Source organism: Dipodomys spectabilis, unplaced genomic scaffold, assembly GCF_019054845.1.
Source record: "Dipodomys spectabilis isolate Male_0828 unplaced genomic scaffold, ASM1905484v1 ptg000197l, whole genome shotgun sequence".
In the NCBI taxonomy this organism is placed as follows: Eukaryota; Metazoa; Chordata; class Mammalia; order Rodentia; family Heteromyidae; genus Dipodomys; species Dipodomys spectabilis.
The window spans coordinates 16,704,720-16,731,653 of NW_024870874.1; the positions used below are offsets into that span (position 1 = coordinate 16,704,720).

The 26,934-nt window shown below is 42.0% G+C and overlaps 1 protein-coding gene across 1 annotated transcript; it reads left to right on the plus strand.

Moving 5' to 3' along the window:
- Positions 1–2,134: 2,134 nt before the first annotated feature.
- Positions 2,135–25,304, plus strand: Cpa2 (carboxypeptidase A2). The gene is made up of 11 exons (XM_042695979.1): positions 2,135–2,248; positions 4,637–4,718; positions 5,526–5,660; positions 5,897–5,992; positions 7,603–7,704; positions 10,472–10,570; positions 12,006–12,116; positions 13,513–13,603; positions 15,592–15,791; positions 18,274–18,358; positions 25,065–25,304. The coding sequence occupies exons 1-11, from the start codon at positions 2,184–2,186 to the stop codon at positions 25,250–25,252; spliced, it is 1,254 nt and encodes a 417-aa protein (XP_042551913.1). The 5' UTR covers positions 2,135–2,183; the 3' UTR covers positions 25,253–25,304.
- Positions 25,305–26,934: the final 1,630 nt, after the last annotated feature.

Consider the following 26,934-nt stretch of genomic DNA (forward strand, 5'->3'; position numbering starts at 1 on the left):
AAATAATTTGCTATGTTCACCTATTTGGGAGATGTTCGTTTGCTCAGTCAGGCATTATCCCCAAGTGCTCACTATGCTTTGGGCTGAGGGTGAGGGGTGAGGCCTCTTGTAGACTCCTACTGCAGTCCTTTTCAGGAAGAAAAGAGGGCCAATGTATCTGGATTGAGTACTTTGGATTTTTCTCACCAAAACCCCACTTTGAGGTCTTATCAGTAGGAACACAAAGTCTTATAGAGGCACCATACAGTCTGCTATTTAGGTGGGGAGAAGTTAGTAGGGCAGCTGTGGAGGGGACTGGCTACCTGCTTTTCCTTCAACACTCTCTGGAAAGCACCTTTCCCCTCTCTTCCATACTTAGCAAGGCATCAGTTACAGATTTGGATTGTTCTACTGAGATCCCTCTCTAGGCCCATCTAAGTACCTACCCTCTACCTACTACCCAGTCCACACACTTGTCATGTTAATACTGGGTCTCTCTAGGAAGCTCCTTCTGGGTTCCAGGCTTAGAGGATCTCTGGGTGGGCCACCAAGACGATCAGGTTCATTCATTCAAGCTGTGTCATCAATCACTTACATACTCAAAGTCTTCCAATTTCTGCATTTCAGGAGGAGCAAACTGCTCCTCTTGAGTTGTGAGGCTCTCTACTGACTAGTTCTACCCTCTCATAGTTTAAGTCCCTATCACTTCCAGATTCCAATCTTTGTTCGAGCTGAGCAGGTTTTCTCCTTCAAGCCAGGGGTATGTGCATGTGTTTTTCCAATTCTCCACCTACCTTATGTTTTCCCGCCACTAACAGACAAATCCTACCTGCCCTAAAACTCAGCTAGAGCCCTATCTTTTTTATGGAAGCTTTTTCATGGATGTTCCAAGCACATTCATTTCAATTAATCAGGCTATTTACTTTTTTGTTGGGGACACAAGAATGAATGATAGGCGTTGCTTCTTAGTTTTTGTTTTCTTTCTAAAGAGAAAGAAGAACCCAGTTAATCCGTAATTTCTTCAACCAGAAATAACACCTCCCCCTTCTCTGTCTGTCTGTCTGTCTCTCTCTGTATATATATATATATATATATATATGTCTTTTCTCCTTTATGTAGGCACCTGACCATTGAAAACCCAGGGATTTATTGTATACAGAGATGAAAATATTGGACACTCTGGGGATGGATGAAAACTGCAGCTGTTGGTGCTTGATTCTTGATTCTTGTTAGGCTGAACATAATGAGTGAGTGACTTCAAAGCAATGAACTATGATTCTTATAAAGAAAATAGTTGTATTTTCTTCTGCTGCAAGGAAGAACAAAGTCAGTCAGACTATGTTTATGGACAAAAAGAGATTGCTTTGTTAATTAAAAAAACTAGTTTTGTTTAAAAAATGTGTTTGCAATATGGTCCAATCTTTGCTAAAGCATTGGAAAAATTTTGGAAAGATAAGTACTCAATGGTTTTCTTTGGGTGAAGGAATTTACTAGTCATTAAATAAAAACACTTCCTTTTAACCCAAACTTTTCTATAACAAGCAATTTCATTGTTTTAATCAGAAGGACATTTTCATTTGGGGAAAATGTGCAGAAATAGGGATATCAATTTGGTCCAAATGCAGATGGATCACTTTAGAGACAGTGCAAAATTAAATATTAAAAGGCATTCTGCTTTGTTTATTTAATACAGAGTGAGGACTGGAATGGGCCACATCTACAGGGACCTTTAGCAGATGTGGACTGAGCGTTGCAGTTTCAGGGTAAACACTATAAAAATAAACAAATGAGCAAACTAATGGAATGTGATAGACAGGATGCCTGAGTAATTACTATAAATGCTTTGCCCTTTTTTTTTTTTGTAAGAGTCTCAGAAAGGACTTTAACCTCTAGGTCTATTAATCTGGCTTCTATCACTGAGCTGAGCTAGTGGCACTTTATGTTTTAAATCATAAATGTATGATTTGCCCTTGGTATACTCTGGCGATTTTGTTTTCTTTCCATCAGAGTTTGTTATCTCATCCTAGAAATGGAAAATGTACAGACTGGTAATAGCATGCCCCTGGGTGTTATCTACAACCTTGAGAGTTTCCCATGCAGGTGGGAATTTTCTCATTCTCAGAGGACCAACAGATCTGCCTTGGCTGCTCTACCTATAAATAAAAGTTCAGGAAGGACTCTGAATTCTGGAAAAAGCCTTGACCATGAGGTTGATCCTGTTATATGGTGCCCTTTTTGGGCTTATTTACTGTCGAGAAACATTTGTGGGGTAAGTTTTGCTTTCTGGGGCTCGTTTGAAGTTTACTTAGCTCATTCTTGAAGCCTCCCATTGGATATTACAGAATTATAGGTGTACGTGTTAAATGTTCTCAAAGTTCTCTTGGCTGGGAGTGGGGGAGAATTGTAGTGGGAAAAATGAGAGGTGATCAAAAAAGAGATGAATGGCATTGAAAAGGATAAATAAGTGAAAATTGTGAAAACATAGAAATGGATTGCTAATAAAAGGACTTTTCTTTGAGAATAAAGAACGGGATTACAATTGGGAGTACACATGGCTCAGGCCAGGCTGGCCTCTGGTATGTCTGGACAACAAAGGAAAGGTTAGGGGTCTTGTTTAGATAGAGAAATCTATGCAATATATGCAAGTGATTTCGAGTACAAGTTCATTGGCACTTTGAGTACTTGTGGGAGCTGCCATGATGATTGGCAAGTTGGAGCTATAACTGGGTAAAGCTAGTGTTAAGGTCATAATTGGCCGTTTATCAGCTGCTAAGTAAAAATGGTCTTAAATATAGGGCAGGCAGTTCTGTGACATAAATCCTGGAGAGGGCCTTTTCTTTCCCATGGTGCAAAAGCTCGAATCTGTTTTAGTGAAGAGTGACAAGGATGACTGCATTTTGAATAATGAGTTTTCAGCAAATGGATCACACATAACTTTTTTTTCCCCTCTGGTCCTGGGGTTTGAACTCACCTGGGTGCTATCCCTGAGCTTTATCACTCAAAGCTAGCACTCTACCACTTTGAGCTACAGTGCCACGTCCAGTTTTCTGGGGGTTAATTGGAGATAAGAGTCTCACTGACTTTCCTGCCCAGACTGGCTTTGAACTGCGATTCTCAGATCTCAGCCTCCTGAGGCTTTGAACCGTGATTCTCAGATCTCAGCCTCCTGAGTAGCTAGGATTATAGGCAAGCCACTGGTGCTCGGCTAGCATCTCCTCCTTTTTTTTTTTTTTTTGGGTCCGGTTGTGGGGCCTGAACTCTGGGCCTGGGCGCTGTCCCTCAGCTCTTCAGCTCAAGGCTAGCGCTCTACCACTTGAGCCACAGCACCACTTCCGGCTTTTTTCTTTTTGCTTATGTGGTGCTGAGGAATCGAACCCAGGGCCTCAGGCTTGCAAGGCAAGCGCTCTACCACTGAGCCACCTTCCCAGCCCGCATCTCCTCCTTTTAAAGGAAGATTCTTGGGTACCTAAGCATTAACTAAAAGTAATGATACCCCAGTGGAGAAATTTTTAGGGCATTTGTGGCAGATGGGTCCTAGGAGGCAGAAGAGCCTTGGAGAGCTTATGTATTCCACTAGAGTTCATTGGAAATTGGGTAGAACTTGGTTTCAGAAGACCTACGTACGTAGGCCCCTGTCTGTGACTTGTACCTGTTTCTTCCCTATTGCACAAATGGACATGAAATTAGCCTGCTTTGGAGGAGGGATAAAGAAATCTGGTTCTTCTACCCATCTTTTTTTTTGGGGGGGGTCCAGTTGGGGAGCTTGAACTCTGGGCCTGGGTGCTGTCCCTCAGCTCTTCAGCTCAAGGCTAGTGCTCTACCACTTGAGCCACAGCGCCACTTCCAGCTTTTTTCTTTTTGTTTATGTGGTGCTGAGGAATCGAACCCAGGGCCTCATGCATGCAAGGCAAGCGCTCTATCACTGAGCCACCTTCCCAGCCCCTACCCATCTTCTTTAAGAATCTATTTGCTAATTTTGAGATCTCTCTCTTCCTCCTTCCCTTCTCCCCTCCTCCGTGTCTGTGTGTGTGTGCGTGTGCTTGTGTGTGTGTGTGTGTGTGTGTGTGTGTACTTGAGTGTGTGTAAGGAGAGGAAGAAATATACCTTAATTGGTTTGAGTCTCAACTTCTCCTGTCCAAAAGTTGGGTTTTCAGATGGAGAGCTGATACATTTTCAGTTTCAAAAATGAACAAAACAACAACAAAAAAATCACATTAAGTCTACCCAGATGTGAATCCAATTCCTCTTACAAGCATCAAATTAATTATCCCATTAAAAAAAAAAAAAAAACAACTTCTTTTCTGAAAAACAAGAACAGGCACGTTTTAAAAGCCAATGTTATGAGCAGCAGGTGTGACTTGACAAATTCTCATTAGCTAAAGGAAGGGTAACTTTAATGGCAAGCTTCCTGCTAAGAGCAGATAGCCTCTTAATTATTATTTAGATAACATTTCCTTGGAGGAAATAAAGCCATTCTATCACCTCTTCATTCTGGAGATGTGGGTCACTATGCTATTTATTAGCTTCTGGGATGTCAAAGAGATTATTGACTGCTGCATTCATTGCTTATATGCAGAGGCTAATCGGAACAGAAAATAAAAGAAAAAGTGCCCCTAGTTTCACTCTTAAGGTCATGTCTCTGTTTAATATTCTTTAGAGACCAAGTTCTTGAGATCATCCCAAACAATGAAGAACAAATTAAAAGTCTGATACAACTAGAGGCTGAAGAACATCTCCAGGTATTTGTGCTAGTAATGGCTTTTGTTTCCCAGAGGGAATACTCTACAGCCAGTCAGGATGATTGACATCCATTCTGGGCTGTATTCTGATTCCTCTGAGGTAGTATGGGATACTAACTCATGGAGTGGGGATTCCATAAAACTGGGCTCTAATCTCAACTACGTGACACCAGGCAAACCATCTTCCTTTCCTATGACTTACTTCCCTAGTCAGAAAAATGGGTATAGATTTACCATTCCCCTAGCTCACAGGTATATTGTAAGAATGAGATTGGCTATTAACTGTGAATTATTTTGAACACCTTTAACATTATTTCTCCCATATAATTAATGATTATGAAATGAATTGGATCACTAAAAAGCCAATTAAAAAATTGCTATTAGAGCTGAAGGCATGGCTCAAATGGTAGAGTGCCTGCCTAGCAAATACTAGTCTCTAAGTTCAAACCCAGAATGGCCAAAACCAAAACACCCTACCATAGTTTTAAATAATCTTTTTCTCTGCCAGTTTTAATATCTATCTATCTATCTATCTATCTACCTATCTATCTATTTATCTTCCATCTATCTATCTATCAAAGAACATTAATAACCATGCCTGGGAGGGAAACATAACACATTTTTCTATGACTGGATATTTATAAAATGCTTGTTGGTATTAATAGTGATTCTATATTGATTCTGGTTATGTGGGCTTAAAATAATATTAGTAACAAATTGATTTGCTGAAATCCAGCAATACTAAACTATCCATTTCCCCCAGAAAGTCCCACTCTTTTCATTGGCTTGGCTCTTTATCCTTTTCAGCTCGACTTCTGGAAATCACCTACCATCCCAGGAGAGACAACTCATATCCGAGTTCCCTTTGTCAGTGTCCAGGCAGTCAAAGTTTTCTTGGAGTCCCAGGAAATTGATTATTCCATCATGATTGAAGATGTTCAGGTAATTATGCCTTACTGTGGCCCTCCAGAGGCTTGCTGAGCCTAGAGTACTGTCATCCTACAGTAGTAGTGGCTGAATGCCCCATCCTCTTCCAAAGTGCTACCAGATAAAGGAAAGAGCATGACCTTGAGCCTAAGGACAGGATGAGAAAAGCTTGGTAGTGGGTACTGAGGATCACAATTCCCTTATAAACAGAAATCCCATCTGTTGACTAATATACAGTTGGTTTGTCTTAGGTGCTGTTGGATCAAGAGAATGAAGAGATGCTATTTAATCAGAGAAGAGAACGGAATGGTAATTTCAACTTTGGGGCCTACCATACATTGGAAGAGGTAGGCATTTCAAAATGAGTATCAGAGAAATGTGCCATTCTTTCTTGTGAGGACAAAGTGGTGGGTGACTTAATAACCTAGACATTATTCTCCATTTTGTCCTAGCTTCTCCAAGTCTCCATAGGATTTCACAGGCAGTACCCATGTCATTGGCTAAATGTAGGACCTGAAGTCTACTTGCCCATAATCACACAGTTATTATGGAAGTGTTCAGAGTGTCTTAAGTGAGCTAACAAACAGCCTTGCCATACTCTTCCCCTCAAAACTCTGGCGCAGATTTCTGATCTGCACTTCTCACAGGATAGCTGTGTTTTATGGTTGCTACTCATGATGGAGTTATGGGCCAATTTGACACCTCTAACTTCCAGACAAGGGTGAAGTCTCCAGCCTGCCTAACCTCCAAGGCCATATGGTAGCAAAGTTTATATAGATTCTTTTGTTGTTCCTGTGTGTTGTTGGTCCCTTTCTTTACTTGGGTCACACGATAGTAGGTGGGCTGCATTTACCTTTCCATAACAGACCTGTAAAGGTCTGTCTCTATTGGCAGACTTCAGAGTGGAGGAGGGAGGGGTATGAGTCAGATGGAAGTTGGGGGTTTAAAGGGCCAGGTGGGTAGGGAAGAGACAAAGAAGAATTATCTGGTTGGCAGCAAGTCTCTAATTCACAATTTTAAAATGCAAAGAGCTCTGAAATTTATTTTGCTCAATTTTCCTTGCTAGTCAACCTTCTCTGACCTACACTTATGTAGAGGCTAAAATCTGACCTGACTAGTTCATTTGTTTCACTGCCAGAAATACCAGTGTGTTTAAATATGAAGCAACATCCCACAGGTAGTACACCATATAATAGACACCATAACCCCCCCTCCACACACACACACACACACACACACACACACACACACACACACACACACAAACCTGTATCTTAGTTTGGCATGAGGAAGAAACAAGACTCACTCTCTCTGTCCCACACACTGGTGTGTCCCTGGGACGGCAAACATTGACAACAGCTGGAAGAGGCTGTTTTTATCCTGGGAAACCTCCAGGTGTGCCCAGCAATGGACACAGCCTGGCTGCCTGTAGGATGCACAGAATTTCAATGAACCTTGAAAATTGGTGAAGTGGCCTGGGGCTTGAGGCTGCCTGGGGCTGGTGTTTCTTTGTCCCCCAGCCTGCACTAGCCCCTGCATTTTGTAGCACCAACCTCGACACCCCTCCCCTCCTCCTTTGTGTGTGTGTGTGTGTGTGTGTGTGTGTGTGTGTGTGTGTGTGTGTTTATGCAACTACCAGTTTGTGTTCTGCTAGTTCTCTTGTCTGGAGAAGCTGTACCTCAGAGCTGGGGGGAGGAAGCTACAAGCACACCAGACCAGTGTCATTTTTGTTGTGCACAGAATTGTCTGTACTGCAGCAAAATGGCTTCTCTTGTCCAAATGACTCAGCATCCCTGAGCTGGGATACAAACGCCCCTCACCCCTGCGGAACCCCCAGGTCCTGCAGCGATGTGACACTGTGACACCATGCTTCCAGGGAATGGGATGGAGGGAAGGCAATGCCATCATAATCATAGCTTGGCAAATTATCTTATCTCTTCCATTGAAACCCTTTCAGATCTCCCAAGAAATGGATCGCCTCGTGGCTGAGCACCCTGATCTAGTGAGCAAAGTGAATATTGGTTCTTCTTTTGAAAACAGGACCATGAACGTGCTCAAGGTACACCCACCCAGACAGCCGTGGGGTTTTTGTTCTGGACACTTCTAGAATCCTGCCTCTCCTAGCTTGGCCTGCCAGAGCAGCTTTTATTTCTTTTTCTTTTTCTTCAAATCCTCTCTCCTAACCGGTCTTTGCTGGTTTCCAGCAGCCTCTCCCCCGCCCCCCTTCCTTTTTTTTTTTTTTGTCCTTTCCTGCGCAGGCTGACGCAGGTCTGCAGGAGAGAATTAATGCTCTTGTCCTGAGAGATGCGCTCCGAGAACCGGGCGAGCTCGCCAATAGGAACCGAGGAGGGGGAGGAGGTGCCTGCCAGGCTGGGGCAGCGGAGGGGGAAAAAGGGAGGAGGGGAGGAGAGGGAGGGAGAAGAGGAGAGGTAGGAGGAGGGTGGGAGGTGTTTTCAGATTCATCAAGGTGGGGGTTGTTTGCTGTTTCTCCTTTTTCTTTTACCTCTTTCTTTTCTCCTTCCCTCCTTCCCTCCCTCCCCTTCTCTCCTCCCCCTCTTTCCCTCTATTTCTTTCTTTCTCTCTCTCTCTCCCTCCCTCCCTTCCCTCCCCTCCCTTCTCTCCCTCTCTCTCTCTCTTTCTCTCTCCCTCCCTCCCCCCTCTCTCTCTTTCTTTCTTTTTTTTGGTCCAGTTGTGGGGCCTGAACTCTGGGCCTGGGCGCTGTCCCTCAGCTCTTCAGCTCAAGGCTAGCGCTCTACCACTTGAGCCACAGCGCCACTTCCAGCTTTTTTCTTTTTGCTTATGTGGTGCTGAGGAATTGAACCCAGGGCCTCATGCATGCAAGGCAAGTGCTCTACCACTGAGCCACCTTCCCAGCCCATTTCTTTCTTTCTTCCTTCCTTCTTTCCTTCCTTCCTTCCTTCCTTCCTTCCTTTCTTTCTTTCTTTCTTTCTTTCTTTCTTTCTTTCTTTCTTTCTTTCTTTCTTTCTTTCTTTCTTTCTTTCTTTCTTTCTTTCTGTCATGGGGCTTGAACTCAGGGCCTGTGAACTGTCCCTGAGCTTCTTTTTGCTCAAGACTGGCACTGTACCACTTGAGCTACAGCACCACCTCTGGCTTTTTCTGTTTATATGGTACTGAGAAATCAAACCCAGGGCTTCCTACATGCTAGGCAAGCACTCTACCATTAAGCCACATTCCCACATTAAAGCTAGTTTGAACAGAATTTAAAAAGCACCAAGTATTTGCCTGAGCTGCAGGAAAAACAAATAAAACCCCCCAAATTCTACAGTATGCCCTCCCCACCAAAGAAGACAACTCAACTTCAAAGGCCAATGCTCTGAAATGAAGGCATAGTTAAAAAATGATGGACAAAAAAAGGCTAAGGTTTAACTGCAAGTTGTTAGCCCTAACAGTACTGATATAGTTTCAAGCTTTTACACTTTGCCCTGAAAAATAGTGCAAATTATTTCCCCAGACTTCCTAGAAAGCGTTTGTTAAGGGGGGCAGATAGTAATGTCACAACTCCCTGCTAAATTTGGAAACATTATGGCTGGGAACCAAACTGACTAACTGGGACAGATGGAGTTCTCCAGAGCTGGGTTATCCCAATGCAGGTCTGAGAAGAGTAGTTTGCCTACTTAGTGACCCTGTGTACACTTGCTAATACTCTCTCCCTCCCTCCCTCCCCCCTCTCCCCCCATTCTTCCTCTCTCTCTCCTCTCCCCCACCCCCTCTCTCCCTCTCTCTCCCCCTCACTCCCCCTCTCCCCCCTTTCTCTCCTCCCCCTCTCCCCCCTTTCTCTCCTCCCCCTCTCTTCCCCCCTCTTTTTCCTGTCATTGGGTCAGGAAAACTCCAGATTATCCATTGGTTTGCATTTTCTTGGTGTTTCCTTTTCTAGATGGTTTGATGGGTTGAGGTTGTTCTGTGTTTTTGAAAGTTCTCTGCTTTTTAAATCTGAACTCTCTGGAGTAAATGACACAGATCACTTTCAACTAAAACTCCCCACACCTGTGAAATGTAATATTTTAGTGAGAATTTGCATTTCTCATTTACCTTATCTGCTGTGTTTAGGATGCTGCACAGAAATAGGAGTTGATGGCGCAAAAATAATCTTTTCCTCCCCATTTACGCATCCAATTGGCAAAGCCACGGTTCCAAATTAAAGCCAGCCACTTAGATCATAAAATTTAAACTCTGGAAAGCACCTCTGGAGCCTGCCATCCTGGTTCATTTTTCATTTATTTATTTATTTATTTTGTGAAGCACTCAAAAGGTTGTCAAGAGCATTCCTAAATTAAGATAATACAATCTTTGCATACATTTGGAAAATAGAGAAAGAAATACAAAGAAAATAATTTCCCATCATTCTAATTTCATCAATATGCAATAGTATCCATAAACTTTGTTTTTCCTCCTCTCTATTCTCTTCTTGTTTTCCTATTTCTCTTCCTTTCTTTTTAAAATCTCTCTCTCTCACACACACACATTTACACTAGTCCTTTCAACATGGCATCCTGCTCTGTAACCTGTTCCCCCCCAGTTTACTATATGTGAACATAATTTTCATGTCATTACATTATCAACAATGATTTTTTTTTAAAGACACAAATGAGGAAATCTGCCTGTTGCTAGCCTGCATCAAGCTTATGTTAAACGAAGGGAGTGAGCAGAGAAGAAAAACCTTTCATGAGAAGAATGAATCCACAGTGTCATGTTTGCATCCCTTCCCTCTCCATCACACTGAAAACAGAGAGGACAGGGAAAGAAGAGGGAGGGGCTGCGGTGCCCTCAGCAGTGGGGCTCTTTACATTGCCTGCCTTGTTTTGCAGTTCAGCACCGGAGGACACAAGCCAGCCATCTGGCTAGATGCTGGGATCCATGCTCGAGAGTGGGTTACACAAGCTACTGCACTGTGGACCGCAAATAAGGTCATTTTGCGTAGAATCCCTCACTTTGTCTTTCTGGGGTCAGGTTCAGTAAGCAAGCACACAACACACCCTTAGGGTTGGCTGGCACTCTCAACCAAGCCCTTCTCTTACCACACAGAAAACAGAAAACAGACCCAGCCAACCTTTTTTGGTGTTGTCCCATCGGGGGACCGTGGCACTGTGTCTCTGGGCCTGCCACTGGGCTCTCAGTTAAAAAAAGACACAACAAGCTAGAGAGATGGAAGGAGGGGAGGCTAGCGAGGCAGACCCTAGGGTGAGATTTTAGTGGAAGAACAGATTTGAGAAAAATCCTTGTTGCTTGGAGCTCTGAGGGCTGAGGCCGGAGATGCTAGAAATCTATACAGTCATGAAGGGAGGCTCAGATGGAAAATAAAAACAGGTATAAGAACAGTTTACTTTGACCTACAGACCCGAAGTGGAACTAGGGTGTTTGGGTTGTTGTGAATAGTTCCCAAATCTGATGTTGAAGTCGAGATGTAGCAATATCTTTCTTCCACATGTTTATTGGCACAAGAGTCAAGACATGGGGCTGGGTGTGACTTAGTCTGGTATTTCTTAAGTAATTAAAAAATGACATGCTATAAATCAGAATGTTAATTCATGAGCAAAGGAAATCAATCCACATCAGATCATTCAAGCATGTGCAACCACGTGCATACTGACTGATACATTTTTCCCTTCAATTAAAATGCGCTTACCTTTAGGGTATTATGAAATGGATATTTAACAGTTGAATAATAATGCCTTAGGATGGCTGAGCACAGGAAATGAATAAATTTTAATCCAGCAGAAACTTCAACTCTACTGCAATTGATTACAAGTAGAATGTAATTCCCTTGAATAGAATTTAACTGGTTCTCTGCATCTTTAGCAAAGCCCTCCTTATTTACATAGTTGGTACTGAGTTCTTTTGGAAAGTTACCGTGAGTGAGGATTAAGGAATATTAAAAAACTTTTTTCTTTTGTTCATAGTTTGCCATCAACCAGTCATACATACCATTGCTCACCATTTCAGACATTTCACTGAATTAATAAGTAGAAGGCTACTGCTTTTGAGAGAGATTGGATCTGTGCTCACTCATTTTTACTTCATATCAGTAAATTATTGTGACTGGAATGGAAGTATACACCTTGGTATGTCTGACATATTAACACGGGGAGGAAGGAGGGTAGGAGAGGCTGTTGATGAAGATGCATTGCGCTCACAAATTGGCATGCTGATTTGAAATATTTTGTAGAACTATTTAAAGATAATTTACAAAATAAACATATTAACATTGCTGGAAGACTGGATGGCCGTGTATCAACAGTGATCTCTAGTTCACACTTAGAAAAAGGCATGTCGTCTTAATTGTCTGTCCTGTGTTCCCCAGCAAAAGGAGAGTGGGAGACTCACATGTCTGTGTCTGCTTAGATTGCCTCTGATTATGGAAGAGATCCATCCATCACTTCTATTCTGGATACCATGGATATCTTCCTGTTGCCTGTTACAAACCCTGATGGATATGTGTTCTCTCACACCACTGTAAGCCTGGATTTCTTTTTTTCCCCCTTCTTCCACAAGGACTTAGGGAGATGTGTAGGAACTTCAAAAAACAAATAAAAGTCATCTTTCTGTTCTTGATTTACTCTAAACAGAATGCGTAATCTCTCAGTAGTGGCTCTGAAATGAGGCATAGAGAGGTGTTTATAATCATTTTTTATTCTAACACATGATGTCTTTACATGTCATCTCAGCTGGAGCTCATTTCAGCTGTTAGGCTGGGCTATTAGAGCACAGTATTCACTATGAGTCACCTAGGAGATTTGTTCCAATTATCTCTGCGCTGGTTTTGTGTGTGTGTGTGTGTGTGTGTGTGTGTGTGTGTGTGTGTGTGTGTGGTAGAACTGATAGAAAAGAGGTGGTGGATGTTACCTGCTGACAGTTAGATTGCAGTAGGATTTAGGTAGGCAGCACAATGCATCCTAGCATTTTACTTAGAATCTAGAAGAAATCCACAGTTACATCTCTAAAAGGAGTTAAGCAGGATTTTTTCCCCTTTTAAAAAATCTCATTACAAAATACAATTGTGGCAATTGTGACCCTTCATGTATTTGAAATGAATCAGAGCTTCAAGTGTATTCTTGTAGAGCACTGATGACGGCAGTAGCACTGTCAAAGAAACTCATACTAATACTTGTACTCATTGTGTGAGATAGATAGCATGTGAATAGAGGGCTTCACAGGCAGGTCTAGGAGATGCTGTCCATCATGTTCTTCTAAGAGGGTCATAAAAAGCATTAAAATATGAAGAAATCTTTGCAATTCTGCAGTAACCTCACCAATTCAGCCTTACCTTTTCAATAACTATTCTGCCACAAAACTCTCTCCTTACTTTAATTGTGTGTGTGTGTGTGTGTGTGTGTGTGTAAGACAGACAGACAGACAGACAGAGAAAGACACACACACAGTATTAAGGCTTGAATTCAGGATCTGGGTCCTGTCCCTTGGCTTTTTGGCTCTAGGCTGGTGCTCTACCACTGAAGCCACAACTCCACTTCTAGCTTTTTGGTGGTTTGTTGGAGATAAGAATCTCAGTTGTTCTACTTCAGCTGGATTTGAACTGCAATCCTCAGATCTCAACTTCCTGTAACTAGATTACAGGTGTGACCTATAGACAGTGGGCCCCTTTGGCTTTTTTGTTGTGGTACTTGCTAACATTTAACAGAACCAGTGTTTTATGGTACATGGTCTGAGAAGTGTTTCTTTCAGAAGATAAGAGAAAACCCACACCTCTGAGGTCAAGGGTAATGAGTGCAACTAAAAGGGGGCTTCCTGCTAGGAAACAAAGAAAGGAACAATGTAAAAAGGGCTGTCTGTCTCATTGGACTAAATGAATATCTTCCTTGTTTTCTGTATCTTTTTTTTTTTTTCTTTAAAGAATCGTATGTGGAGAAAGACCCGATCCAAGGTGGCTGGCAGCCCCTGTGTTGGTGTGGATCCTAACCGGAACTGGGATGCAGGTTTTGGAGGTAAACACAGGGAGTTATCCTCAGGGATGGTCAGATTGTTGTCTGGCCAGCTAGCTGGTTCACAGAGCTCTGCAGTGCGTCACCCTGCTCAGTCCACTTAAGATTCAAGCCATAAAAAAACCTCCTTGAAAAACACTCCACTAAATTCTCTTCAGAGGAGCGCAAGACTGTCACAGAGCTCTGAGCAGCATCTAATATATTTTATCTCACATCTTGGTTTCCCTACAAGCTGTAGCAAGCAAAGGAGGGTTTGGCTTCTGAGCTGGGAAAGCCAGATTTTGCACAATGGCGGGAGCTCAGGAAGCTGTGCACCAACCACTAGAGGGGGTTAAGATCTATTTGGAGGAGAAGCATTACATCATCGATGGGTGCTTCGAGAAGGAAAATTTATAAAAGAGGCACAAATAGGATTAAGAAATTGATTGGAAATCAAAACATTAGCTTGCTGTTCTGATTTTGTTGACTTGTAGCTCTTCTGCTTTGGGGGATTGGAATTTGTTTGGTTTTTCTTCACTAGCCCACAATTACAGGGAGTAGAGGAGCTGGGTTGTTTTCTCTGTGGCATTCCTAACACAGAATCTGCAACATAGAAGGCAATCATTCAACATTTGTAAAAGAAATGAATGAATGAGAACCATGGAACTGAGACAGGACGCATTAGGGAATTGGTGACAGAATAAGCCTGAGTGGTAACTTTGTTCATTGTTTATGTAATTTCTTTCTTTCTTTTTGCATAGGGGAAAAAGTAATCAAATTACTAGACCAAAAATACTGAACAATGCCCAGTAATTCAATGCCATTTTCCCCTCAGAATGTTATCCTTTTTTTTTAGTGTGTGTGTGTGTGTGTGTGTGTGTGTGTGTGTGTGTGTGTGTGTGTGTGTGTGTGTGTACTGAAGTTAGAACTCAGTGCCTTGCATTCTTGTTTTGCTTTTCACTCTAGGCTGGCACTCTACCCATTTCAGCCACACTTCCATTTCTGGCTTTTTGCTAATTACTTAGAAATCAGAGTCTCTTAGAGTTATCTGCCTGGGTTTGTTTCAAACTAGAATCCTCAGACCTCAGCATCCCAAGTAGCTAGAATTACCAGTGTGACCCACTGGCACCAGGCACAGAATATTCTCCTTCTTCTTTTTTTTTTTTTTGGTTGGTTGTGGAGCCTGAACTCTGGGCCTGGGCACTGTCCCTCAGCTCTTCAACTCAAGGCTAGCGCTCTACCACTTGAGCCACAGCACCACCTCTGGCTTTTTCTGTTTATGTGGTGCTGAGGGAGGAATCGAACCCAGGGCCTCATGCATGCAAGGCAAGCACTCTACCACTGAGCCACCTTCCCAGCCCCCCAGAATATTATTCTCATTAAATAATTTTAACATAAGATGACAGAGGTGATATGTACGCTTTCATATAAGGTAGAGAGAGCCTTAAGCTCTGCCGCTAACAGTTCCCCTGGCATTCAAAGCCCCTGCAGGCCTACAGTGACCCACCCCACTTAGTGATCTTGAGCAACTCTGGCTGTGGAGAGAATCAAGGCCAATGGTGGCCGTGTCAAATGTGTTTGTGATTTCCTCACCACAGAAAGGGTGTCAGAGGTTCCTTGCATTTGTGGCTTTGTGACTTGGAAATACAGATGCATAGAAACTTCTACTCTTGGACTCTACAAATTGGAAGATATCCCAGAAAAATTAATGTGATAAACTCCCACCCAAATGGAGGAATTTCATCTATAATATTAAATTTAGCTTCCTTTCCAACAACTCCCATTGAGAGGAGATGACCTAATGGGAGAGTTCTTTCTGCCATATAGAAGAAGCATATTTTTAAAAGAAAAGATGTGTCCAGAATCACTTCTGTTAGGATTCTATACTATGCCCTTTCAAAGAGACTTCATCTAACACAATGATAATCTTGCTCTGATTTCTAGAGGTAGAATTTATTGGTGAAATTATTTAAAGTTCACTGTCCTTTTGAGCTTTTTCTGCCTCTCACCAGGACCTGGAGCCAGTAGCAGCCCTTGCTCTGATTCATACCATGGACCCAGGGCCAACTCTGAAGTTGAAGTGAAATCCGTAGTGGACTTCATCAAGAGCCATGGACAAGTTAAGGCTTTCATTACCCTCCATAGCTATTCCCAGCTGCTCATGTTTCCCTATGGATATAAATGTACCAAGTTAGACAACTTTGACGAGCTGGTAAGTCTCTGAAACATTTTAGCCTAGTAACAACATTTATTGTCTGGCCAAATAAGTTGTAGTCATAAAGTTTGCCACTGAGGAAGAGGTGTACTAGTGAAAGGTCTCAAAGATGATGAGATGTTAGCCCAGCTACTGAGAAGATTTTGATGTCAAAGTTTGGACTTTGCTAACTGGTTTCCTTATGAAATTAAATTTATCAAGTTATTATTACTTTAGAAGAAAAAGAACCTGGTTTTTAAAATTTTCTTCTGACCTCTCAGCTTCACAAATGCTAGGATTACAGGCAGGTAGAACCTTGCTGAGCGTCAGTAATTAGATCTGGCCATTAATTCTGTTGCTTAGGGGAATAAAAACCTCACTTGAATTTGTACCTGAGACTTTTGGACTGGTGGACAGATGCTCTTTGCTAGGTAATGGTGCTCTCTGTAATTCACCTAAAACTACTTTCTTGGGGCTATAATCTGCCATGACAATGTACTGGTATACAATGTAGGGCTCAAAACACTCTTTTTCCTCATTTGATTCTATCTCTCATTCCTGTCTCAGGAATAAATAAATTGGCCACAGCCTTAGATCACAGATGGTGACATCTCAGTAGTCTGTACACAATTGAGCAACAGTTATCCCCAGCTGAAGAGAATGTGCAGATAGTTCCAATTTGGCTATTAGAATTGGTTTTTGAAACTCATATGTTAGGGAGAAGCCCAGAATTAGGACCTTTGGATATTTTACCTTCAAATAGATTATTGTCAGCAGCCTCAGGCAAAAAAGAAATAGATTAGTTCAATTCAGACATATCTTTTATCTCATCAGTTGGAGTTACAGACCTGTAGGGCAGTTTTCAGGGTTTTGATTTCACTTTTACCAAAGGGAGAGTAGGGAAAAAGAATGCCAGAATTGCAAGAAACCTAAAATATATTTTTTTGCCCTAAAATACAATTTCATTTTACTTTATTTTATTTTGCTAGTCCTGAAGCTTGAACCTAGGGTCTGTGTGCTGTCCCTGAGCTTCTTTTGCTCAAGCCTACTACTCTACCACTTGAGCCACAGTGCCAATTCTACCTTTTTCTGTATATGTGGTACTGAGGAATTGAACCCTGGGCTTTATGCATGCTAGGCAAGCACTCTATCACTAAGCCATATTCCTAGCCCTAAAATATACTTTTTTTGGAGGGTCGGTCATGGGGCTTGAATAAAATACACTTTTTATAGATCCAGATAATCTTAAATTGTTCAAACCTGATGCTCAAGTGTCTACCAGATAGTCATTGAGTTGACCTATTTTATATTGGGGGTACAAATAATTGCTAAAGGATTTTTTTGGTAGTTAAGTATAGATAAGAGTCTTACAGATTTGTCTTCCTGGGCTGGCTTTGAACTGTAATTCTCAGATCCCAGCCTCCCGAGTAGCTCAGATTACAAGTGTGAGCCATGAACATTCCAGTTTGGACTTCTTTATAGAGAGCTAAAACCTATTCTCTGTGTCTTTTCCACCAGCTTTGGTTTATTAGCTGTTGCTGGTGAGCATGCAAAGTTCCCTTTGGGAGTTAGATCTATCAGTTAAGTGACCAGTAACTTGCTTCTCTGATATCTTGCCTTATTTTGTTCAAATCATCCCAAGTTCTTTAATGACTCACAATATAGGCTCAAATTCTCACACCATTCTCATGGCTGTTTTCTGAACATGATTTGGATTGCCTGTATTCTCCAAGGGCAGATTCTAAAATGAATATGAAACTTGTGCTGAGGGTTAACTAGTGCAGAGAGGAGCATGGCTATAAACATTGTCATCCAGACGTGCACTTCTGCTAATGCAGTTGAGGGTCACATTAATTTTTTGGCAGTAGCATCATGGTGTTGACTCATGTTGGGCTCATTGACAACTGAACTCCCCCGCTCCCCACCCTCAGCTCTCTGAGGCTTCAGTTGAGCCAGGTTCCCTCCATCTGGTAATTGTAGAGTTGTTTTCCTGGACCCAAGTTCAAGACCTTACATTTATCCTTAGCAAGGACAGTAAAGCCTCAATCAGTCAAAATTGGAACCCTCAAGTAATGGAAAATATGTTGCTGAGCTCTACTTCTTGGAAAAAGAGACAATCACAGGGAAATAAGCCAAAGTAAGGATGTAGTTAAAAAATCAACTTTCTGGGTACATCCTGGGGTTAATATGCATTCTCTTTAGTCCCCTTATACCCATCCAGTTTCTGCCCACACTCCTGAACAAAGAGAGGTAAAATAATGAAGCACAGAGGACTGAAAACACCTGGGTGATTAAACAAACAATGAAACTTTTCATGTTGTATTTCTAAAGACCAAAAAAGTATACCCGTGCTTACTTCTCAGTGAAAGTGACTGAAATGAAAAGGGTATATGCTTCTGTCTCAGTTAACCAGAACTTCCAGTCTATATTCATCTATTGGGCAGACAAGTTCTTGAGACAGTGGTCATTCTCTCATCTTTTTTTGGTTATTTCCCTCTAGGATGAAGTGGCCCAAAAGGCTGCACAGGCTCTGACTGGCCTGCATGGCACCAAATATAAAGTGGGACCAATCTGCTCAGTCATTTGTAAGTATCTTATTGTGCTGCAGTTTTTACAAATGAACCACTAAGAAGATAGGTACCACGTGAGCTGGGACTGAAGGTTTTCTAATCTTGGCCTTTGTTGTTGTTGTTGGTGTTGCTGTTTTTTGTTTTTTTTTTTGGGTCCGGTCGTGGGGCCTGAACTCTGGGCCTGGACGCTGTCCCTCAGCTCTTCAGCTCAAGGCTAGCCCTCTACAACTTGAGCCACAGCGCCACTTCCGGCTTTTTTCTTTTTGCTTATGTGGTACTGAGGAATTGAACCCAGGGCCTCAGGCATGCAAGGCAAGTGCTCTACCACTGAGCCACCTTCCCAGCCCAGTTGCTGTTGTTTTTTGAATTCAGGGCTGGTGCTGCCCTGGGCTTTGCTTAAGACCAATGCTTTAACCATTTGAGCCACATACCCACTTCCAGCTTTTTACTGGTTAATTGGAGCTAAGAATCTCACATATTTTCCTGCTCAGGCTAGCTTCAAACTGCATGATCCACTAGCATCCAGCTTCTTTTTGGCTTTTTGAGATAGACTCTACTGGCTTTTTGAGATAGAGTCTACTGGTACCCAGCTTCTTTTTATATTTATTTTTGGAGACAGAGTATCTCTATGCATCCCAGTCTGGCTCACCATCTTCCCGTCTCAGCTTCTTGAATGCTGGATTAACAGACATATACATCTACATCCACCTGTGCCTATATGTAAAAGAAATAGGTCTTCATTCACAGAACCCAACCCTACTCAATTTCCCTCACTCAGTTTGAGATCCTCTATGTGATTTTTAAGTATGTGATGTCTAGAATTTACTAAGAACTTACTAAATATGTGAGTTTTGTGTTCTATCCTGGGCTTGTCCAGATCCTTATGGCTCACCTGAAGGTGTTTCAACCTAAAAATGGGCTTTTATTAGAACCTAGCCCTAAAGTTATACTTTTATTACTTTTCCTGGCCAAGAGGGACTTAAAGCCCTGAGAAATTCCATGCACAGTGGGTGGGTACAGAATGGATGTGGCTCTCTGCAAGGACCTGGGTAGGGTCTGGAGGTGGGATAAGATCAGTGGATTGCAGTACAGTGCTGTGGAAAATCCCATTGTACCCTGGTATAGATTTTGAGTCCTTTCTTATAGATAAAACAAAACTACACCTACACAGTTAAGTGTCTAAGAGTTCCTTAGTGCTCCCAAGGATCTTTTGGAAACTGGTTCTTCTATTCGATTACTTTAATGAAGCATCTGCTTTGTGCTACCCATTATGCCAACTCTAAAATACACCTGACTTTTCAATAGGAGGGATGATTGGGAGGACGAAACAATATGTACAACAATAGATAATGCATGGTACAAAAACATGAATTTGAAGGGATTTGATGGTCACCGAGTCTTTGTACAGGTAAAGGTTGATCATAAGGTAGCTAGAGAAAGGAGAAAGGAGGAATGCTTCTGGTTATTCACATCCAAGAGCATAGAAGTATGAAATTGTATGAAAGGTTCTTGGAACTTTAAGTAGGGTTGAGATTGCTGGAATGAAAGATGTAAGATGGTGAGTCCAGGGAATCCAGGCTTTTGTGTGTTGTGTTTGAGAGTTTGCAATCCATTTAAAGGATTTTGGAGACCATTGGTGAATTTTCAGCAGGGTACTGAATTGCGGCATTATATGGAGATATAGCATGTTAGCAGCAGTGTGATGGCTGCAGTAAGCAACAGATTGGAATGCTCTATTTGGTAGCCACTTAGTTGCCATGGTCTTCCTAATGGAAATCTTGGACAGCAAAGGAATGATATTTTACTCATTAGATTCAGCATACTTTATGGAAATGTAAAACTTAATGATCTGGTAATCTATGTCATAGAAATCTCTCTTTTTTCAGACTATGGATTTTTTTATTTTGCCTGCTTGCTTGCCTGCTTGTCTGCCTGCCTGCCTTGCCTGCCTTCCTGCCTTCCTGCCTTCCTGCCTGCCTGCCTGCCTGCCTTCCTTCCTTCCTTCCTTCCTTCCTTCCTTCCTTCCTTCCTTCCTTCCTTCCTTCCTTCCTTCTTCCTTCCTTCCTTCTTTCCTTTCTCTCTTTCTCTTTCTTTCTTTCTTTCTGCTACTTATGATGCCTAAAAAAAGTTTATGGGAGGAAATAACCCAATGATCAGCATGCTTTATGATTATTTTCAATTTAATTAATGATTTTTGTCAATGGACATACATTTATCCAACTGGAATCAATGTCTTTGTTATGTTTTATATTCAGCTGCTTAAAATTAATATCTTTTTTTTTTTTTTGGGTCCGGTCCTGGGGCCTGAACTCTGGGCCTGGGCGCTGTCCCTCAGCTGTTCAGCTCAAGGCTAGCACTCTACCACTTGAGCCACAGCGCTACTTCTGGCTTTTTTCTTTTTGCTTATGTGGTGCTGAGGAATTGAACCCAGGGCCTCATGCATGCAAGGCAAGCGCTCTACCACTGAGCCACCTTCCCAGCCCCTAAAATTAATATCATTTCTGCAGTGTGTTTTATATTTACATTCTAGGCATTTGCTATTCCATTAGGTTGTTAACTATGGTTATTGGGTCTTTGAATTACATCAACATTAAATAATGAAGCTGGATGCTGGTGGCTCATTCCTGTAATCCTAGCTACCCAAGAGGCTGAGATCTGAGGATCATGGTTCAAAGCCAGCTTGGGAAGAAAAATCCCTGTGAGACTATTATCTCCAATTAACCACTCAAAACCAGGAAGTGGTTCTGTGGCTCAAGTGGTAGAGTTCTAGCCTTGAGCAGCAAAGAGGCTCAGGGACAGTGCCTAGGCTCTGAGTTCAAGCCCTACACTGACCAAACAAAAATGGTACACCATGAATATGTTTTTATAAACTCTCTTATCCATTACATGATCTTTTGGGAATGTGTTACCAAAGCAAAATTACCAAATCAAATAGAATAAACAGCTTTGGAGCCTTTTTTTTTTTTTAGTGTATACTTTAAGCTGTTCTTTGGGAAGAGTAATGTGCACAGTTGCTAAGACCTGTTGCATGTGGACTTATCCTCACTTTTATCGGGGGGGGGGGGGGAGGGTAGTTCTCCAGGTGTCAGTGGGCATAGACAGGTAGACCTAGCTTGAAACCATGATAACAACTTAAGACTGAAGAGTACATCTCTTTGTCTGGTTAGCTGACAGTGTCTTTTGGTGGAGCCTAGAATGTAAGCAGAAAGACATTGTATACTCCTGTAGCCAGCAAATGGGTCTTTGTCATTTTATTATGAGTCTAGTTTCTTTTTTTTAATTTTTATTTATTTTTTATTGTGAAAATACTGTACAGAGGGGTTACAATTACATGGGCAAGATAATGAGTGCATTTCTTATCAAGCATTGTAGCCTCCTCCTTTGTTTCCCCTTCCCATCCCTTCCCATCCTCCCTCCGCCCCCCCCAATCCTCCCCACCCTCCCCCCACCAAAGTTGTAAAGTTCGTTTTTGACCTAACGACTTGTACTTCTCATTGTTGCAACGGGTCCACCTGTATCCTTATTTAAACGACTTGTTTTTCCCCTTCCCCTCCACAAATTATACCGACATCAAATACAGTGAAAGCAGGGGTTATACTGTGGGGGAGGGACATACAAAGCAACAAAGAAATAATCTGATAAATGTGTTAGAAACAATAGCATGAAAGAAAAAATCATTTGAATACAGATGTTAGGGTTCATTTCCCTAACATCTCCTTATCTGACCTTTTCTGCTTGTATGAATCTAGTTTCTCACTCACTGTATCTGCAAGTATTTACGAATAAGGTAGACCTTCGAAGATTGAGGCTAGTATACTTTTCTTGGTGAGGGGATAGGTATCAAAGACATTTCTAAAAAGCAACTATGGAAGTAGAGGCAGGGCTCAGGTGGTAGAATGTCAGCTTTGAATGAAAAAGCTAACCAAGAGTGTGAGGCCCTGAGTTCAAGCCCTGGTACTAGTGCACACATGCACACAATAATAAGCAACTATCAGACAAATGGAGATGTACTATGTGATCTTTTGGAAGCTGACCATTTATTAATGACAATTCTGGGTTCATCTCTTCTAGAGTTGACTGTATAATTTAACCACACTCTAGTACTGACAAACACTGCCTCTAAGGACTAGTCCCAGTTAAGTACTTCTTGCCTCCTAGCCCAGGCTGATATATAGCTATGAACTGACTACCTGCTTTTCTGTCTACTTGAGAGGTAGCTGCATGTCTGTGGTAGGTGAGATGTCCTAAACATCTTCCCACCTAGAAAAGGCCTTGAAGAGCTGCACTATTATTGGTGTCTGGTTCAAAAGAAGTCATCCCTAGAGTTCTTTTTCAAGAAAAGAGGCATAGGGAAAAAGTACAGATGAAGAGGCTTGGGTTTGAGCTATGGCTTTGCCACTCTAGAACCAAGTTACCTTGTACCAGCCACACAAATTCTCCCTTGTGTTTTTTGTCTATAAAATGAGTTGTTAAGAGGATTAACAGATAATGTATGGAATAAAAGTATTCACTGACTCTAGAGCGCTATATAAACTTTGACTACTAGTCAAATGCCTAGTGACTTGCTCTTCTCTAGATAGCTCTGACTTTAATGGGGTCTTATTTGATCAGATTCTAGTCATTAATTGAGAATGATGTTATAATTATATCTGACACTTATTGAATACCTGTTCTGCATATTTTATTGTAACTCTTTCCCTTATTTGTTCTGAGTCTCAGTTTCCTCATCTGTAAAATGGGAGCTAGACTAGTAACTAACCTGAATTGTAGTTATTAAATGAGCCAATTTACCATGCACCTAACACATTTATGAGCCCTCAACAAGTGTTATAATCTTAGACATTACATTATCCCATTTAATTCTCACTGTTCTATGTAATGAACAGTGGATATTGGATAAATAAAACATTTTGGGACTCAGGAAGCTAAATGATTTGGTAAGTCAACAGATAATAATTTGCAGGGTCAGGATTCATTCTGAAGCCAGTGTTTGACCCTTTGGGCACCTCTTAGCAGAACTAGCTATGGGATATAACAACATTTAAGCTATAAAATAGTAATTTGAAACCCAATTAGTAAGTAAGTGTTTAGTATTTTATTTACCAGACACTGTGATGGCTGCTGTGTGGGGGAGACCAAGTCACAAGTCATAGGAATTCTCAGCATTACAGATCGAATATCACTCATCCAAAATCAAAAATCCAAAATGCTCCCAAATCCGAAACTTTTCCCTCCACATTTTTTTTTTTTGGGGGTCCGGTTGTGGGGCCTGAACTCGGGGCCTGGGCTCTGTCCCTCAGCTCTTCAGCTCAAGGCTAGCACTCTACCACTTGAGCCACAGCGCCACTTCTGGCTTTTTCTTTCTTTTTGCTTATGTGGTGCTGAGGAATTGAACCCAAGGCCTCATACATGCAAGGCAAGCGCTCTACCACTGAGCCACCTTCCCAGCCCCTCCCTCCACATTTTTTATTAGCATCAAATAGTTACACAAGGGGGTTTCATTTTGACATGTCCATATGTGCATACCATATCCCTTGATCAGACTCAGCCCCTCTTCCCTTCTCCCCCCCACCCAAATTCAAAACTCTTTCAGCATCAATGACAAGTGAAAAAATTCCACACATGACCTTAGGTGGCAAGTCTGAGTCAAAACACAGGTACAGCTAAAGATGTGGCTTAAGTGGTATAGCACCTGTTTAATAAGTATGAGGCCCTGAATTTAAGCCGCAGTACTGTTCTGCACCCCCAAGTACCTTGGCTGAGGAGACAGTTCAGTGGTAGAGTGCTTGTCTAGCATATGTGAAGCTCTGGATTCAATCACAAGCATGACACAAAAGAAATACATTATCTAAAATATACAGTGATGTATACAGTATATGTGAAACATAAAGGAATTCTGTGTTTAGACTTTCCCAAGATATCTTAATTACATTTTAAAAATTATCCTGAAATTTAAAAAAAAGTCCCCAATCCAAAATATTTCTGGTCTCATGCATTTTGAATAAGGGATACTTCAACTGTAATTCATATTAACCTCTAGTCCTCCCTTTCCTGGTAAACCTCTGTTCAAGACACAACATGGCTTCTCTCAAGTGTCCAGCCACATCCTTCTCTTGGCCTCTACCTGACCTTCCTGGGAGGGAACCTCAAGGCCAGTCTATTGCCAACTCTTCCAAGTCATGAATGCTTTCAGCCTTCATAGACTAATGCCATCTTCCTTCATCATCTGTCACATCAGTGGCCACACATCCCTCAGGTGCACGTTATTGTACTGGCTTAACTCATCAGCAAAGTTGATACTGGCTATCAGATCTGACATTAGAGCAGAGCCTGCTTCATCTTTAGACTGAGAATCTCCTAAGGGCTGGGACCGCATCTCTTACTCCCATCTTCTCCCACGCGAAAAAGAAAAGTGTCTTCTAAAGAAGGAAGTGGTGTGGGCTCTGCAAGTTGGAGAAGATGCCAATTAGGGCAGCAGACAGGATTCCAAAAGGGCGAGTAAAGTCAAAGGCCCCCGAGAACACCACAGAGAGGCTAAGTACAGTGTCCGTTGGAGTAAGACCTTTTGTGTTTCAAATTATTTTTGTAATTTTTTCCCACAAGCGTGAGTTTATTCAACTGTCTGCTCCTGCAGCCCGGGCATCTAGGGGGTCTGATTAGCAGTTATGTAAGGGGACAGTTGGAAGAGTGTAATAAGACTTTATTCTTATTTGTCTATCAGACCAAGCCAGTGGTGGAAGCATTGACTGGGCCTATGATTATGGCATCAAATACTCATTTGCCTTTGAGTTGAGAGATACAGGCTACTATGGCTTCCTCTTGCCAGCCAAGCAGATCTTGCCCACTGCAGAAGAGACCTGGCGTGGCTTGAAGACCATCATGGAGCATGTGCGAGACCACCCCTATTAGAAATCTGTGGAGTAGACAACCACAATAAAAATCTCTTTGATTTAAAGCAAAACTGGATTGTGATTTTTTTTTTTTGCCAGTCCTGGGGCTTGAACTTTGGGTCTGGAGCTGTGTCCCTGAGCTATTCAGCTCAAGGCTAGCACTCTACCACTTGAGCCACAGTGCCACTTCTGGTTTTCTGGTGGTTTAATTGGAAATAGGAGTCTCATAGACTTTCCTGCTCAGGCTGGCTTTGAACTGCAATCCAGATCTCAGTCTCCTGAGTAGATAGGCGTGAGCCACTGGTGCCAGGCTGATTGTTCTTTTTTCTAATCAGAATCTGAGAATACCATTTCTTCAGTGCGTGTGTGTGTGTGTGTGTGTGTGTGCGCGCGCGTGTGTGTGCACGTGTGCGTGTGTGTGTGTGTGTGTGTGTGTGTGTGTGTTTGTTAGCCCTGGGGCTTGAACTCAGGGCTTGGGCACTGCCCCTGAGCTAGTGCTCTGCTACTTGAGTCACACCTCCAGTTCTAGCTTTTTGCTACTTAATTGGAGATAGGAGTCTCTCAGATTTGTCTTCCCATGCTTACTCCACACCATGATTCTCAGATCTCAGCCTCCTGATGTTCTGTTTAGTTTTTAGTGCTGATCCTGGGGTTTGAACTCAGGGCCTAAGTTTTCTTTGCTAAAGGATAGTGCTGTACCACTTGAGTTACAGCTTTACTTTTGGCTTTTGGGGTAACTAATTGGAGATAAGAGTCTCATGGACTTTTCTGTCTGGGTTGGCTTTAAACCACAGTCCTCAGATCTCAGCTTCCTGAGTTGCTAGGATTACAGGTGTGAGCCACTGGTGTCTGGCTTAATTGTTTTTCAGGGTACAATTTAATGGCATTACTCACTATATTCACAATGTTATTGTACCATTACAGTATTCATTTCCAGAATCTTTTGATCATGCTTTGGCTTTTGTCTCTGTGAATTTGTCTCAAATAAGCGGAATCACATAATGTTTATTCTTTTGTATTGAGTTTAGCATAGTGTTTTCAAGGCATCCATGTTGCAGTGTCAGCCCTTCATCTTTTTTACTGTTTTATATTTTATAGGGACTCTATGTAGCTCAAGTGGCTGAAACTCCCTGTGTAATGTAGGATGGCCTCAAATGTGTGATCCTCCAGCTTTAGCATCCCAAATGCCAGGGTTACAGATTTGTGCCTTCACATGCAGCTAAGCCCTTTCATCTTAATAGTGTAGCATTTTAGAGCTAGCCAATGGACTTTTGAGTTCATTTACTCAATACTGATGAAGCAACTACAAGGTGGCAGGCATTGTACATATACATCTAGATCCTTTGGTCTCCTTGTCACCTTCTACTCACCCAAGTCTAGCATGATACATTATAAGCATTGAGGGCCCAAACTTTGACACTCCTCTCTGTCTGTCCCAGTAAGTCTCAGTCTCCACTGCCACAAACTTCTCTTTAGACATTCATTTCCATTTAGGTTTATTCATGTCGGTAGTGTTTCCTGGGGAATGAAGGTGGGAAGTAAATTTCAACTTGTCTAAATTCTGAGTACTTAACTTTACTTTGCCTTACATCTCTAGCCAAAAATTGTAAGGAAGTAGAGCCCCAGCCTCTGTGGTAGACAAAGTGGGTACAGAAATTCAGTTTAAGTGTTGAGAGGAGCATCTCTCTTTTTGTTTTTTAA

Excerpts from the sequence above, each read along its gene's own strand:
- Cpa2 (XM_042695979.1), top strand. The coding sequence starts at position 2,184 with ATGAGGTTGATCCTGTTATATGGTGCCCTTTTTGGGCTTATTTACTGT. Across the intron at positions 5,993-7,602 it reads CCTACCATACATTGGAAGAG|ATCTCCCAAGAAATGGATCG; the intron begins GTAGGCATTTCA and ends AAACCCTTTCAG. Across the intron at positions 10,571-12,005 it reads CACTGTGGACCGCAAATAAG|ATTGCCTCTGATTATGGAAG; the intron begins GTCATTTTGCGT and ends GTGTCTGCTTAG.